At 40.1% G+C, this 15,547-nt stretch overlaps 1 protein-coding gene across 4 annotated transcripts; it reads left to right on the top strand.

Annotated features, from left to right (window-relative positions):
- The first annotated feature begins 892 nt into the window (after positions 1–892).
- On the top strand, positions 893–14,883 carry TCTN3 (tectonic family member 3). Of its 4 annotated transcripts, none has more exons than XM_064716617.1 (14): positions 893–1,039; positions 1,747–1,868; positions 3,078–3,208; positions 4,093–4,201; positions 4,276–4,394; positions 5,826–5,861; positions 6,182–6,256; positions 6,360–6,485; positions 7,728–7,823; positions 8,016–8,113; positions 8,690–8,855; positions 9,564–9,701; positions 13,022–13,153; positions 13,543–14,883. In XM_064716617.1, the coding sequence occupies exons 1-14, from the start codon at positions 933–935 to the stop codon at positions 13,729–13,731; spliced, it is 1,644 nt and encodes a 547-aa protein (XP_064572687.1). In that variant the 5' UTR covers positions 893–932; the 3' UTR covers positions 13,732–14,883. The 4 variants fall into 4 exon arrangements, with proteins under 4 accessions (XP_064572687.1, XP_064572690.1, XP_064572689.1 ...); XM_064716620.1 differs by having other exon boundaries at positions 13,249–13,678; XM_064716619.1 differs by having other exon boundaries at positions 13,022–13,678.
- Positions 14,884–15,547: the final 664 nt, after the last annotated feature.

Here is a 15,547-nt window from a genome sequence, read left to right as displayed (position 1 = left end):
TGAAAATTTAGTACACACTGAACATAGGAATGAAACTAGATCAGAACAAAGGCCTAGCCAGTGAGCTTTCCTTTGGCAGACATGAGCAGCAGAAGGCTAAGGAAGGGTTTCAAACAGGGCATTGCAATGTTTCCAGAGTAAGGAATCCCTGAAGGGGATTCCAACAGCTAAAAACCAGCAAACTTGAGCAGGCCCTGTTACAGTACCTGCATTTTTGATGACCTTTGGCATGCTTCCTTTCATGAATTTGGCTTATTTGACTCCTTGAACACATACTGACTTTTTAATCTCCACTATATTGCGCCAGTCAGATTCAGATGTTAGGTACATATCGCATGAAAAAGAACCTCATAAAAAGTACTTCGAAAAACGTTTTTATTGAAAAGATACAACTGTAAAAGCCAAACTCTCCTAGGACTTATGGAGATTCCACTCTAATGCGTGGCATTTTAACTAAGCTCTGGCATTTGTTTGGGAAAAATTTTCATGATGTCAAAATTAAGAATCTTCTTCCATCTGGTCCACTGTGTAGAAATGCTTGTGACACAAAGTCTAGAATTAGTGAAACACTGTGTTTTTACCTAGGCAGCTCTGCAGACCAATTTATGCCCTCTAACGTAAGGTAAAGCAGTGATTGCTTAGTGACCCACTCAATTTGTAATTTAATATAGATTATATAAATGATGGCAGAATAGGATAGCTCCTGTTGAATGTTAGACACAACTGCTCTTAACGCAGTCATTACGACATAACATGAATTCATTAATGGTAGATGATTGCTAGTAGCTGTCAACACAGATAGCGACAGTTACCTGAAATTAACTCTTTTCAACACGCTATTTCAGAGGAGCGCTGCCCCGGCCGGCCCGGCCCCGCCTCTTGGTGCCGCGCAGGCGCTGTGGCTCCGCGGGGTGCCGCGGCGGTGCGCGGCCATGCGCGGGTCCCGCGCGCTGCCCCTGCCGCTCCTGCCGCTCCTGCTGCTGGCGTCGCTGCCCGCCCTCAGCCCCGCGATCGCGGCCCTGCGCTCCGGCGGCAGCAGGTGGGTAGGGGATGGGCTTCTGCCGCTGCCGGAGCGGGCCGAGGCGGGCCCGGAGACCGGGCTCGGGCCGCACTCCCGGCGGGAGCTGCGTCTTGGCCGCCTGTGCTTCGCGGTGGTATTGCCGCGCCCCCGGGCCCAGGGTCATCTTAGCGCTGGGCCGGGGACTGGGAAAGGCTTCCCAGAGCCGACAGCACGGTGGCCGAGATGAAGCGAGGCTTGGTTACTCTGCAATGAGACAGTTGGTGGTGGGAGCTGAGAAGTCTGGGTTTAAGTAAAAGGTACTTTAGACTGCAGTGAGGAGATGGTCAAACAAGTACAGACCGCAAGATGCTGTCAGTGTGGAAGATGGTTTCAGCTATTAGAGAGTAAAATCTGTCTTCGTAGATTGGCCTTGTGGTGAGGACCGAGAGGAGCTGTAATATATGGGCACTGATTTTCTTTTTAATCACTTTTTTTTCCCAGGAAGCGTCAGAGTGATTTTTAATTACACTAACCGAGTGTCCCCAAACTTACTACAATGACAAGAGAGGCTTTCTGTAATTGATTCTCAATGCAGATTGTAAACCAGCTCATCTAAACTGATGAAAACTTTGTTTTCATCAAATAAAACTCTGTTGCGTTCTTCTCGTTATATAATGGAAAAGATGAAATTATGCAAGTATGGTCCATTTTATAGTTTGCTGGGGTTGGGGGGCTTGTCTTTACAGGTCTGTGAGTCAAGTGTGTGTGGAAAAGTCACTGATTTTCAGAAGTAATACCCCTTATTCTACAGACATCGTTTCTGATCCTGATGGACAAGATCCACTGTTCTGTGTACAGTTGGATGACTGTAAGCAATCTTTCTTTTCGCATATTTTGATTGCCTTTGCGTAGGGAATATTTTTTTGAACTGCACGTTGTAATTGTTGCTAATTATTTTGACTGTTACAGTTTCGGAGAGACCATAGTGAATCAGGGTCTTGAGCACCAAAGCCAAAGATCATTGCACTGTTATTAAGGGTAGGGTTTCTGGCTGAGTACAAATAAGTCTTTATCAATTGCTTATGTATCTGTACCGTACTTAGTGGGCTACACATAGAGCAGCAGATAAGGGTTGATGTTTAGAGTATCCACTACTCTAATTTTCAGAAAGTGTTTTTCTTATTGTGTCTTGGATTCTTCATTATATATGCTTATTTTCATCCTTTCTTCTCTGCTACCGGTGATTTTTTTTTCACTGGTAATCATATATCCTGTAGGATATGCCATTAACATTCTTTTCTCTTTTTGCTTTCCACATTGTACTTCATTTGAGTGATTCAATGTCCAGTTGCTGGCATTCAGTGCAATTGCTGTGGTCTCACATTTGAACACTTACCATTTTCTCTTTTGAGTTGTCTGGGAATTGTGACCCACAGTTCCATCTGCTTCTGACCTAAATCTTTGAGTATTTTATGTTGGGAGGGGCTCAGGAGATTAACAGGTACAACAGCTGGTCAAAACAAGGTTAGCTTTTTATTATCTTGTCCTGCTTTCAGCTCTTTACAGATTTTGTCTGAGTGTTTTGCATACAAGGAAGAGCAAAGAAATTATAAGAGGATACCAATAGAAAGTCTGGGGTTTTTTTTAGGATGCCTATTGTCTATTCATACTTATGTTGAGTTTTACTTAACTATTTTGAATCCATTTAATATTGCTTTTTGTGAACTCACAAATGGGTGATTAATTTTGTAATTCAGATTTCACGTGTGTCTAATATGGGTACCTCACGGAAATTACTGCACATATTAATATAGCTGTTAAGGAGTCTCATGCTTTTTGGAAAGTTGCTTTGTGTATTAATAGTTGTTTCCTATGAACTGTATTCATGATATCATCCTGTTTTGTGGATCATATTAGCCTATTATAAGTGTTACTATGGATTAATTAATATAAGGCACCAAGTAACTCTCAATTACTAAAGTTATTTCTTTTTAAAATATTGGCACAGTATTTAATCTTATCTTCTCTAGTAACTTAATGTTGGTGGATTTATTTTGTTTCTCTTTTCAAACTCTAGCAAAGCTGAACTATTTTCAACAGCCACAGGATATCAAAGAATCTGATTTTGCGGAGTTCTTAGAGAAGTATGACAGACACTCTTTCTTAGCACCATCACAAGTTCAGCCATCATTCTCTGCTTTTTACCGCGTGAGTTGAAAAAAAAATAGCAATCAATTTGCACATATGCTTTTACTAACCTGTCTGTAATGATGTCTAATGAGAACAGATTGAAAGATTCTTATTTTGTACCTAGAGGCCATATTATCACAGGATCATAGCATATCCTCAGTTGGATGGGACCCACAAGGACCATCAAGTCCAACTGCTGGCCCTGCACAGGATGCCCCAGCGATCCCACCCTGTGCCTGAGAGTGTTGGGCTCTGTCAGCCTTGGGACTGTGACTGTTAGCTGAGGAGCCTGTTCAGGGCCCAGCCACCCTCTGGGGAAGAACCTTTTCCTGATATCCAGCCTGAGCCTCCCCTGACACAGTTCCAGCAGTTTCTTTGAGTCCTGTCCCTTGTCACAGAGAGCAGAGATCAATGTCTGCTCCTTGGGAGGAAGCTGCAGAGAGCAATGAGAACTCCCCTCAGTCTCCTCCAGGCTCAACAAGCCAAGTGACTTTAGCAATTCCTTGTATGGTTTCCCCTGGAGATCCTTCACCATCTTTGTAACCCTCTTTTGAATGCTCTCCAACAGCTTTATGGCTTGCGTTGTGGCACCCAAAAGTGCCCTCAGGGCTCAAGGTGAGGCCATAGCATGGTGCAGAGCAGAGTGGTAGCACCTGGTGATGCTGAGCCAGATGCACCCAGGACACAGATGGCCCTCCTGGCTACCAGAGCACATTGTTTTATCTCTCAGTACTTTCCATACCTTAGTGTATAAAGTATTTCTGGTCAGTTGCCTTGTATTTAAGAGGTTGGACAACCTTTTAGACAAAACCAGGTGTCCACAAAGAAGTATAGATATGTCTCTTGTCCTTGGCATTAGTATTCTGCTCTAACTTTGTGATTTCTCCAAATTCTCTTTTCAGGCTGGTGATCCAATCCTCATCTACTTTGATTCGTCATCTGTATTGAGCATGCTTAGACAGCCAATAAAAATGGGAGCCAGTGGACTTTGTGTTGATGGGAATCCTGCTGGTTAGTAAAGGGGGAAGAATATCTTAGGGTGGTTTGCTTCTGTTTTATCTGTTGTCATGTCTTAACTCACCCAGGCTTCCTGGACAGTAAAAGCACAAGCTGTATTCGGATTTTTGCCAACTTGAGCAAGAGCTGCATGACTGACCCTGCCCTAGATGCTGCTTCCTACTACCGTGACTTCACTGTGCTAAAGGTGCATTTCAAATTTCTTGCTTTTGTTCAAAATCTTAGTTGTTTGACTTTGCATTGCCTTCTACTGTGATTTCAGATAACTGTAAAACTGAAGGTCATTTGGTATGTCATTCCTGATCTTCCAATAGCTGAGGCCTTCTTCTCTGGCCACAGAGAGCAGCAGGCACAGCTTTCCCAGGCATTGTCCCAGGGAAGACTGTGAGAAGATCAGAGAAAAGAATGATAAACAATTCTTATCTTCACTTGCTGTACCTGTTGTTGTGAACATGTGGAATGTGTTATGGAGATTTGTTTACCAAAGGGTGATTTCTTAATTGGCCAATGGTGATAGTGTTTAGATTCAAGGACCAATTAAGAAAAACTGTATTGGACCATGAGGACGATGAGTTTCTTAATAAGTATAGTATAATAAAGTGATTGATCAGCCTTCTAGAATCATAGAGTCAATGCTAATTATCACCTCGTCAGGGATGCTGTGCTACAACAGGAAACCTGTTAAAAATGTCATGACTGGTGGTAATCCTAAAATTCAAACTACTTTCCAATAAACTTCCATTATTAGCAAATTCTTAATGTATTTAACAGGTACTTCATTGATACTTCGTAGTTCTAATGGCCTATCTAAAATTCTCTCGCATTTTAAACAGATTGTTTATCAAAGTATATCTTGTCTGTTCCATCAGCTTGATCAACCCAGCAGTACATGTTCTCAGTAAAGAATTAGGGTGATTTTTTTTTTTACATAAAGTGCGATCTCTAAAATCATACTGATGCCCCCTTATTAATATTAGCTCTATTTATGTCCATATAAATGTCTCTATTTATCCTGACAATAAATTCAAAGTAACCAGTTTACTGTTCTGGGTTCATCCCACTCGTTTTACTGAAAGCTTATATGAAAATGTCTCCTCTCAGCTTGTAGAGTTTTTCTGGTTTTCCAAGAGGAAACAACATTGTAAATAGGAGTACATATTAAGGCTGATGACTCAGTATACCCTTCTACTGGAAATCTAAATCTACTTAACTAGTAGAGAATAGTCTATTGATCAGATTTAATTAATGTTTTCAGGACTTTCTTTGTCGCTGTTGCCAAAGTACAGTTTTTCCTTAACGGGACACTGAAGTACTTGATAGCAGAAGATGGAGTTTCAGGAATGGATCAGAGATGTGGCACTTAAAAGTACCTGCGTTCTGCAGGACATTAACTAGGCCAAGCTTAAATTTGTCTTTTGGTATTTTAAAATGCCTTCTGTGAACTGTCTGTGATTTATAAATTGCAAAATGATGACATTTTCACATCTGGAATAAACAAAGTATTTTTGTCAATAACTATTCAGGTTCTTTTGTAGTGATTTTATGACTTTAGTCACAAACACAGCAATTTACTTCACTTTTTATTGGAATTGTAAAACGGTTTGCTTATTTTCCCCAGGTCCCAATTAATGACACTGTTACGCCATCCATGAAGGTCAGTCTCATTTCTGGTTCTGAAGGGAAAGTGGGAATGTGCTGTGTCCAAGACAAGATTTTTCTTGACAAAACTAAGACCTTATAGAAAAAAAGGACATAATAAGGGTGTATTTTTGAATGAATGGGCATAGATAGGACTAAAGTCATGGAGGTAGCTTATTTTCCTGGAAAAAGATTGGGGATCTGGAGCAGTGTGATGTGCCCCCCAGATCACAGCAAGGAGGTAAATTGACTTGGATGGAAAAGCAGTGAAAAAGAGTAAAAAGAGCTCTCTCCTTTTAAACAGTTACTGATTGTTAATATACTTACTTTCTCCAGGTAAATGTCACTGCAGTCTCACCACCTGGAGCTCCCCACATGAAAGACAATACATGCATCAATGTTGTTTCTGAGGTATGTGAATCTTCTTTCCTTTTCAAGCAGCTTACCACAAGCTTAAAGCCATTGCCCTATTACCTTACCCTGTCTCCTGTTATTCTCTAAATTGGACTTTCAGGTGATCTATGAGATAGAATATAGTGGCACAAGTGGGATTCAGAGTGTTTCAGTCCAGTTCAAAGTCAGCAACATCTCTGTGAACTCCAGATCCTCTCTGCAGCAGCACTTCACCATGCACTTCTGGGTTAGTATCTCCATCCTCCTTGGAATTTTACCAAGTTTGTAGTCTAGCTTGTGATTAATTTTTGTACAGAAGATACTTGGAGAGGTTAGAGCAGTTTCACTGTGATATAGTAGTAACAGAGCCCCGGGATACAGATGATTGAAGAGGGGAGGCATTTCTGGTCTCAAATAAAGCATGCTAGTAGAAAGGTCCAGGCTCAACACAAGCATGCAGTCTTTCATTGCAAAAATTTCAAGGAGCTGAGTATTTTTATATGATGATTTTTGCTCTTGGTTTGGTTTGGTGGTTGGTTTTAGGTGTTTTCTATTTGTTTGGGGGTTTTTGGTAGTTTTTTGAGCATGGGATTTTGTGTTTTTTTTTTTTTTTTGTTTGGTTGATTTGGTTTTGGGCTTTTTGGCACTGTTTTGTTTTGTTTGGGTTTTTGTTTGTTTTGGAAGTATTGTTTTGGTTTTTTGTTTGTTTTGTTGGGGGATTTGGGTTTGGTATTTTTGGAGGGGGGTTATTTTTTGTTCTTATTTGTTTGTTTGTTGAGGTAGAATGGAAGATAAGTCAGCAGCATGGTCTTGTGAAAGAAAGGGTTGAAGCTAAGGTTGTATGTGATGTGTTTAGTGTTTGTGAAAGAAGTTACTAAATTTATTCCAGGTACTTAACACTTTTGCCTGTGCAGCAGGAAAGAAAGTTACTTGGAAGGGTGTAGAAATCTGGGAAATACTAATGTGTGTTAAGTTCACATAAATCATGTCCCATGATTTATGTAATTCAATGTAAAATTGAATAAGTGATGACCTCAGGGGTTGGTAAGTGTGCAATGCAACTTTGTTGAAGTTATGCCCAGATTGCCATACAAACATGTAGAAGTAGAATGGTCCACTAAGAATCAGGGTCAAGGCAGAGTTTGTTCTGCAGTTCTTCTGTAGAATTGTCCTGACTGATCTGTTCACTTCCTCAGAGACAAATGTTGAGCAATAGCAATTCATTGTATTGTGAGCTCTCCTGGTATTGTCCACATTTCAGGATACTGACATTTAGTTTTTTACCTCCTGGACTGCAAATGAAATTGGCCAGGTAAGAAAGAGTCCTTGTAAACAAATAGTTTAAGTAGTGTATAATGATCTGTCATTCAAAAAAACAGCTTACATTTACATTTTTGAGAATGCAAGTTTGATCTTTGGGATGAATGGATGTCATTGATGCTAATTTTTCCCTCTTTTTCCTCTATTTCTTCTCTTTGTCGCTTTGTAGACCAGGACTCTCTCTCATGTGTTGCCTAGAAGCGGAAACCCTGGCTATATCACTGGAGCACCACTGTTGATTGCAAGCAGTGGTGCCAAGCAACGTGTATCCTTTTTCTGCTAGGAGTTTTTGTTTATCACTGGGGTTTTTTTTGATTTGTTACTGCACTGTCTGAACTTTTATAGTGCCCTAATAGGGAAAAGAAGGAATATGGGGTGAGTGGATTGTTAAATGAGATGAGTGTTGTATGTTGTCTGTTTATACTTTTGTTTGGTTTCTTGATGTGCAGTCTGTCAGATGAGCATATTAAGGAGTGAAAGTGATGGAAGTTGTTCACAATTCCTCAGGCACACAGTACAGTTTGGAAGGAATATGAGAACAGGCTGCAAAATCAGGTAACAACACACTCTGCAGTCATCCTTTCCAACAGTTGGAAGTTGTGGACTCAGAATGTTTTTCTGTAGTCTCTTATGTACTTCTGTGGAGCCTAGGTCCTTCCCTGAGATCACCAATGTGTCTCTACAGATCTTTCACAAACTCCTAAGAGAACATGAATATAGTAAAGATGGTGGACTGCTAGAATAATCTGAACATTGTGATGGTCTTCTGGGACATTTTGAGGCTCTAGTCTGGCAGTATGTCTTGGGCAAGAGTAGAGTTGAGGAGTGAATCTTAAAAAGGGATTGTTTTGATGGTTTAGGTTGTTCCTTTGACACGGCAAGTGTAGGACTGCTGATGCGATAAGATGGCTGAAGAGCTGTCAGTTTTTCTTATCATTATCCCTGCCATATTTTTCTCCTTTCTTGTTGCTGAAAGGATTGAAACTGCATCTGTTTAATACCAATACTTGTTGACTCATTATAAGAGCAGAAGAAATACTTATTGCAAAGAAAGGATGTTGACAGTGGTTTGGATTTTTTTTTCTTGTCCTGGAAATCACTTTCTTAAAGGTGTTCTTTTCTCATTTCCAGCCTATCCCCAATATTGGAAGACGGTAACTGTAGTTACATACAGCAGAAGTTATACAAGGCTTTTCAGGGGATGAGCAGAACAGAAGACTTTGCTGTAACTGGCAGTGCTCATTCAACCCAGGCAGAAGAGTGGAGGACCATTCTAATTGAGAACTGCAGTGTGGAGGTAATATGAATGCAGACAGACCGACTGTAAATATTTTTCCTTTCGTATCTTTGTATTGCCTTGGGGAGGTCAGGGTATCTGCACTTTTTTGTATAATGAACCTATGACTCTCAGGGGTCTTAATATGTGAAAGCAGCCATTATGGTTCATGTTCATGTTATTAGAGTACTTAGCAAAAAAAACCCCTCAAACCCAACAAACCCTGACAGATTTCCTATCTCTTGAATCCTGTTCTGCTATTTAAATGGGCAAAAAGAGTTAAATACTGAATCCAGTGTTATATAATTTTCTGACGGCCTTTTGGAACTGATAGTAGCTGGCTACTTCCTATTAATTATTATTATAATACTTTCTGCTTTTCCAGAATAGGGAATATTTTTGTAGGGATATTTATATCCTATTATATTTCCTAATAAGGTTAAAGTCTGTGAGCCAATTGCATTGTAATAATTGTTAATCTGTGGGGGAATAGCTAAGTGGAATATGAAGTCCAAGAGGTAAAGCGGAGATAAATTCTAATTGGAACTGAGATGACAGTGAGCTCCAAAATGGGTGGTTGACGTGATCAGAAGTTACAGAGATAGTACTGAAGTGATTGATTCAGGTTCTGTGACCTGTATTATCCAAAATATTAGACTTTGGCCATAGTGGTCCTTTATCACTTTTAAAATACTATATGAAATTGATTAGCATGTATTTTATTTTCAGGCTGTGAATTGCACTTCCTGTTGTATGGTTCCTGTGACCCTGGAGATACAGATATTGTGGACTAAAGTGGGCCTCCTGTCCAACCCACAAGCTCAAGTAGTGGGTACACGGCACTTTTACCACTGTCAGCCCCTCAAGGTATGGAATCAAAAGCCCTCCCTCACACACAGAGGTAATTAAAGGGGATTTACAGGTTATTTAAGAACCAAGAAATCAAATGGTCTTGAAACTAAGTAAGTTGAGATTTATTGAATTTTAGCAGTTGTCTGGCTGCAATGGTAGCCTTCTATAGAGGAAGGTTGTTTTGTGGTCTTTTCAGTACTGTCCTCACTCAGTTGTATAACTGGAAAAGATACCTTCTTTTCAACCCTGAACTACTTTCTGCCACTTTAGGACTCAATCTTTAAACTTACAGTTATGGTTGGTATAAAGTTGTACTTACAAACATCCAGTAACTGCATGTTTAATATTTAGTTGTGTCTTAAAGCCTTAATATGGGATTTGAGTGTAGTAATATTTCAGAGACTCCACAGAATGCTGATAATCTGTGCAGAAGATTTCTGTTCCTCTAGAGCTTCTGAAATCACTATCAGGTAGCTGAGGAAGTGACTAATGCTGGTGACAACATATTTGGAGAACTGGGGAGGAAGGCAGTAAGCCAGAAAGAGGGTATTGGAGGCCAGGTTGGATGGAGTTCTGAACTACCTGATCTAGTTGAAGGCATCCTTGCTCATCACAGAAGGCTTGAACTAGGTGGCCTTTAAAGGTCCCTTCTAGCCCAGACCATTCTGTGATTTTGTGATGTCAGCAGGAATGTGTCAGCTAACATGACCACAGAGGACAATGAGCAGTCTTTTTCAAGCATGTGTCAGTGGATCCCATTGTGATTTTTTTTTTCTTTTTTTTTGATATCACATAGTCTTTTGGGCAGCAGAAATATTTCAAGGCTTACACTTCTCTGTAAGGGCTTAGGGGAAGCAGCTGGCATCCACCCAGGCATCTTCATGACTATGAGGAAGGTATCTGTCTGATGTGTTAACACACTTTGAACTTCAGACCCAGTCTAAATGAGATTTTACACACTTGTTTGAATGCATCTCATGGTACCATTTTGTTCTCCCTTCTTGCAAAATACATGACGAGAAGAGGATAGGAAGATGTTAACCACATAAAACTCATATTGCCCTGAGGCAAAGTGATACTCCCACCCCATGAAAATATTTTTAAAATCACCTGTTACATGGCTTCATTAATAAATAAATTATTAATAAAATTAATAGAAAAATCTTCTGTCTGGGGAAGAAGATTTGCATTCCTAGTAAAAGTGTAGGGTGCAAAGCCCTCAGGATTAGCTAATCAAGAAGAATGAGATTCAGATTTGATTTGCTTGAGCAACTTATGCTAATTACTTTAGACCCTTAAGGTATATTGCAAGGCTAATTATAAGAAAGCAAGTTTCTGACAGCAAAAAAGCCCATGTCATTAAAATCAGTACTGACTTCATCAGTGACATCACAAATCCACAAATTAGGATTGTTAGTAAAGGAAATTTTAGGAAAGGACCAACTTGCTCTATAGTCAGCAGTTATGAAGTCCAACTATTTGCAAGCCCACTAGACTGCACATTACTTTCAAATTATGTCACTTCCCAGCTTTAGCCTACAGATTCTCTACCTGAGAACTATCCTTTAGTTCCTTTAATATTCTTTAGAGAAACCTTTTTTTATTTATACAGCACTGTGTCACTGGAAAGTTCCCTAAGTAACTGACCAGAAAACAGAGAATCCAGGAAAGACATCCTGATTTCAACACCCATACACAATATCTGATCACAGTTATATTTGGACTTGGTGAAAATACAGGACGTTTTAAAATGATGTGGAGTTCTACAAGAGCATGCTGGAAGTTGCTAATGGTTGCCTTCTCCCAACTGTTTAGGAGGGATTATGTATGGAGTTGTTTTCCCTGCACTAATCTCTCTGATTTTAAGGCAGTTTTTCAAGGTCCAGACACTTAAATCAATCATCTTGAGGCTTCTTGTTGACTAGGGCAACTTGGCCTATTTTTGAGTGTGTTTACTCATTGATAGGAGAACTTGTATCAGAATTGTTTGGAAAATTCTATTTGTAACTGCTCAGCAGTGGTGAATTGTGATCAAGGACTGATCTGGCATGGAGGGCAAGAAGGTGGTAAACTGGCTGGAAGGAGGAACATTAGGACACTTTGCAAGTGAGTGAAGTTTCCAGGTGATGACAGAAGAAATAGCCTCAGCATTTTCTTGTAGCCATTCTGGAATGGGAACTGCTCAGGGGCCACCTTTGGGCAGCAGAGCAGGCCTGGGGAATGCACCCATGGCAGGCTGAAGGGCCGCATGCTGATGCTCTCACGACTGGTGCTGCAGATGCAAAGGTGCACAAGGAATCTGCTCATGATGCCTCTTTGCACACTCCTGTAGAACCAAGACTGTACTCAATGCGTTGTTCATCTTGTTTGGTTGTTTTTTTTTGTTTTTAATTTAGGCACAGACTTATTTTTTAATTCACCTTGAGGATGCCACAAAAATTCCCCAATAGGAGTCACAATATTTTTTGCTTAAGAGTCATGAACTCTATGATGCAAATTTTTTGAGTGCTTCCTACAGAATTTTGCTCTGAAGGCAATCTTTGAAATTCTTCTCAGGGAAGTGATTGAGGTGTTAATTTCACAGGTTGGCATAAACCAGTGCAAGCACAGAAGGTGTGCTGCCAGTAAATGCCCTCTCAGTGTTAGCATGCAGAGCTAGGAAGTGGGGCAGAGAGTGAGGTTGCTCTTTTGGCAGCAGCATGGTCTTAAATCAGCCCAAGGTAGCCATGAAACTCCATGCAGTTCAAAGAGCTAGTGTATGCGTTTTCTTGCTGCATTCCGTTAAAACAGAAAAGAACTGAGGCCTTAGAGGTTCAGTCCCCTGTGTGATCTTCACTGATCTGTCTCCTTCCTGAAACAACATCCTAAAATGTGAGCAATAAATTTATGTTGTATTGGGTCCCTGCTTTAGTTTACTGACATTTATTGATAGGATTGCATCTTGTGGCAGTTCTTTCTGGTAGCAAGCACTTGCCCAAGGAGCCAGCTGATCTTTTATAAAAAATAAAGCTAGCTTGTATCTGTTCTTATTACTAAGCATTTGGTATGTCTTTCCTCTGAGTAGAAGGCTTACTGTAGCCGAGCTTAAGTCACTGCTGCCATTTTGGAGATCTCTAGCATACGATACACAGTAGCTAAAGGTGATCTTTACTACACCCACAATTTACCTGCTAAATATCAATTTTGGGAAAGAGGTCTTACTCCTAGGACACTGAACTCTTACCATCCCAAAGATGCTTGCCATGCTTGCCAGTCATCTACATTAAAAAATTGGGGATGGGTATGCTTTTTGTATTAAGACTGCTAAACTCCTTTTGCTTCCCTTCTTGCTGCAGTTTCTAGACATGAGCATGGTACCTGTGACAACTATTGTTACCTTCACTGACATGACGGATTGGCCAGAACCTCCACGAGGCCAGCCCCAAATGCACTGGAAACTCCCATTTGACATCTTTTTTCCATTCAAGGTAGCCCTGAATGTAGAAAGCACTTACAGAGGTGATCTGGCTGGGTATTTATTGTTGATTCTAATAATGTCTAGTATTTTCTGCTTTTGAAATAGATGGAGCCTGTATTTAAAGTGTGGTGAGTGAATTGATATATTCAGGATATGACCCAGACGATGGACTTTTGTCATCAGGTTTTTTATACCATTTCTGTGTTATCTGTGTGCCTTCTGTTCTTGGATTAAGCCGTGTGGGCTGCTTTTCCTCTCATGTTTCTGTTCTTTGTATGTGAACCATCTGTGAACATCACTGCAGTGACACACTTGAGAAATGTAGGGATCCAGGGACATTGCTTTAATGAGGGACTAGGAAGAGAATGTTAAAACTATTATTCCATTCCATTATTCCAGAAACCAAGAATGCTCTCTAAACCAGGGAGCATGGAAATAGAAGCAAAGTTCAATCAAAGCATTTTGGAGCTCCTTTCAGTTGGAGATGCATCTGATTTTGGAGCTGCTTTCCTGTTGGAGAAGCATTTGATTTTTCTATGTGAAACTAATCAAACACTTAAAATACAGGAGCTTGCCCGGGTGGCCTGAGTTCTATTTTATGAGTAAGCATGTGTGCCAGTCACCCCTAACCTGTCCTTGTTAGATGATGACAGCCACAACTCTGTGAGATTTTTTGAATCTTGCTTTTTTTGTGTCTTTTCAAATACAGATATTCAATTGAAATTTTCATGGTTTAATCACTTTTTACATTAGCAACACTGTTGCACAGAACAAAGCAATTGTGAATGCTCTGAAATACCGTTGAATTTTAGTGGTTTGTCAAAACATCTTCCTAATATTTTTCTTCTCCCTGGAAGAAATGGGCCTGAATAGACTTTTTCCTAGATAACAAGCATTCTCTTGTTCCAGATAGGAACTGAACTGAAAATGGTAACTACTGAAAATCTAGTAGCACATCAGAGAGACTTGTGAATAGTTCTGAAGCTACAACATGGAATATTTTAGGAAAATTTGTAGATGTATTGAGACGGAAGCTTGCTGTGATACCTTACCTCTGGCTCACTCTCTGGGACTAGGAAATAAATTTATTGTTTTTGCTGTTAAAGGTGGTCTGATTATCTAGACTGCCATCTACCATCACACAGGAAATCTGCTTAATTGTTCCAGGAAGCTGTTGGATGAAAGTATATTTTTAGCAAAAGATTTTATTATTTATCTTCAGATGACGGAAAAATCTGCCCCATCTGATGCCAAGTGCTCCAATGGAATCAATAAAAGCCAAAAATTTCAGAGCCTAGTTTTAATAAAACATGTTTGTTGCTTTTATACCTATACTGCACATAGTAACTCTGTTGCTTCTCCTCATTACAAACTTTAAAAAGAATGCAAAAATAAACTGAAAAACTAGTAATTAGTCAGGGTATCAAAGGAGATAACACAAGTAAAACAAAACTACAACGCATCTAAAAGCTTCTGGATTAATGTCACATATTTATCTTTGTCCTTATTTGCACGGTTTATTAGCTGGGAACGAATTCTGTGCGAGTGTCTTCAGTGTCCGTTGATTTCTATTCTGGGGCAGCCCAACCAAGCTAGTGTGAACATTCAGAACTGTGTACTGCACTCCAGTATTACACAGGACTGTACCATTACACAGAAACAAACTTTGATTTTTAGGTAGATGTGGCTTCTCAGATGTGCCTGTAATACCTTTGAAAAGTTTTTCTCAGAACACCTTTATTGTGTGTCCTATGTCCTCTCATGTGCCTAATTTGTGGAATCCAGGAAATTAATTTAGAGGTGACAACAACTGAATTACAAAGGGTTAGCTGGAGAAACTTCCCAAATGTAACCTGGGAACACATGCTAAATGTGTTGAGATAGGGCATGAATGAAAAGGATCTGGCATCCTTGTTTTCTGCATTATTGAGGTAATTCACTTAGGTATAACCAGAGATACTCTTTGCTCTGTGGCTGCAAATACTTGAAATGCTGTAAGAATACATCACCTTTTATATTGTAATTATCTGGCCTCCAACGTCCTAATTTTTAGCTCATGTTTGTCTCCTTTCACATTTTGTCATAGCAAGAAATATGAGCTGGAAAGAGCCTTGTCCATATTCTGCCTTAAGGCATATTCAAATTCTAGCCACATGGCAGCAGTGCTTGTGGGTTTAGAATCTGCAGTTTCCTATGGCAATGAATTTTTGTGTGTACTTTACCATGCTGTGTTTTTCCCCCCTGCCTGATCTGAAATAGCCTGTGTTGCAATTCAGTATCAGGCAATGTTATTTTATTACCACACACAAGGCAGACTCGTATGTCGGATGTACAGGAATGGAGTGTTTGTACTCCATGTCAAAGGGCTGAGACAAAACACTTTTTCTGCTGCCAGCATTCTAGC

This window comes from Zonotrichia leucophrys, chromosome 6, assembly GCF_028769735.1.
Source record: "Zonotrichia leucophrys gambelii isolate GWCS_2022_RI chromosome 6, RI_Zleu_2.0, whole genome shotgun sequence".
In the NCBI taxonomy this organism is placed as follows: domain Eukaryota; kingdom Metazoa; phylum Chordata; class Aves; order Passeriformes; family Passerellidae; genus Zonotrichia; species Zonotrichia leucophrys.
Note: the sequence above shows the minus strand (reverse complement) of the source record. Positions and strands in the feature narration are given on the sequence as shown.

Coding starts and splice junctions, on each gene's coding strand:
- TCTN3 (XM_064716617.1), top strand. CDS start 933: ATGCGCGGGTCCCGCGCGCTGCCCCTGCCGCTCCTGCCGCTCCTGCTG. Junction 3,209..4,092: donor CATTCTCTGCTTTTTACCGC/GTGAGTTGAAAA, acceptor TTCTCTTTTCAG/GCTGGTGATCCAATCCTCAT. Junction 6,486..7,727: donor ACTTCACCATGCACTTCTGG/GTTAGTATCTCC, acceptor GTCGCTTTGTAG/ACCAGGACTCTCTCTCATGT.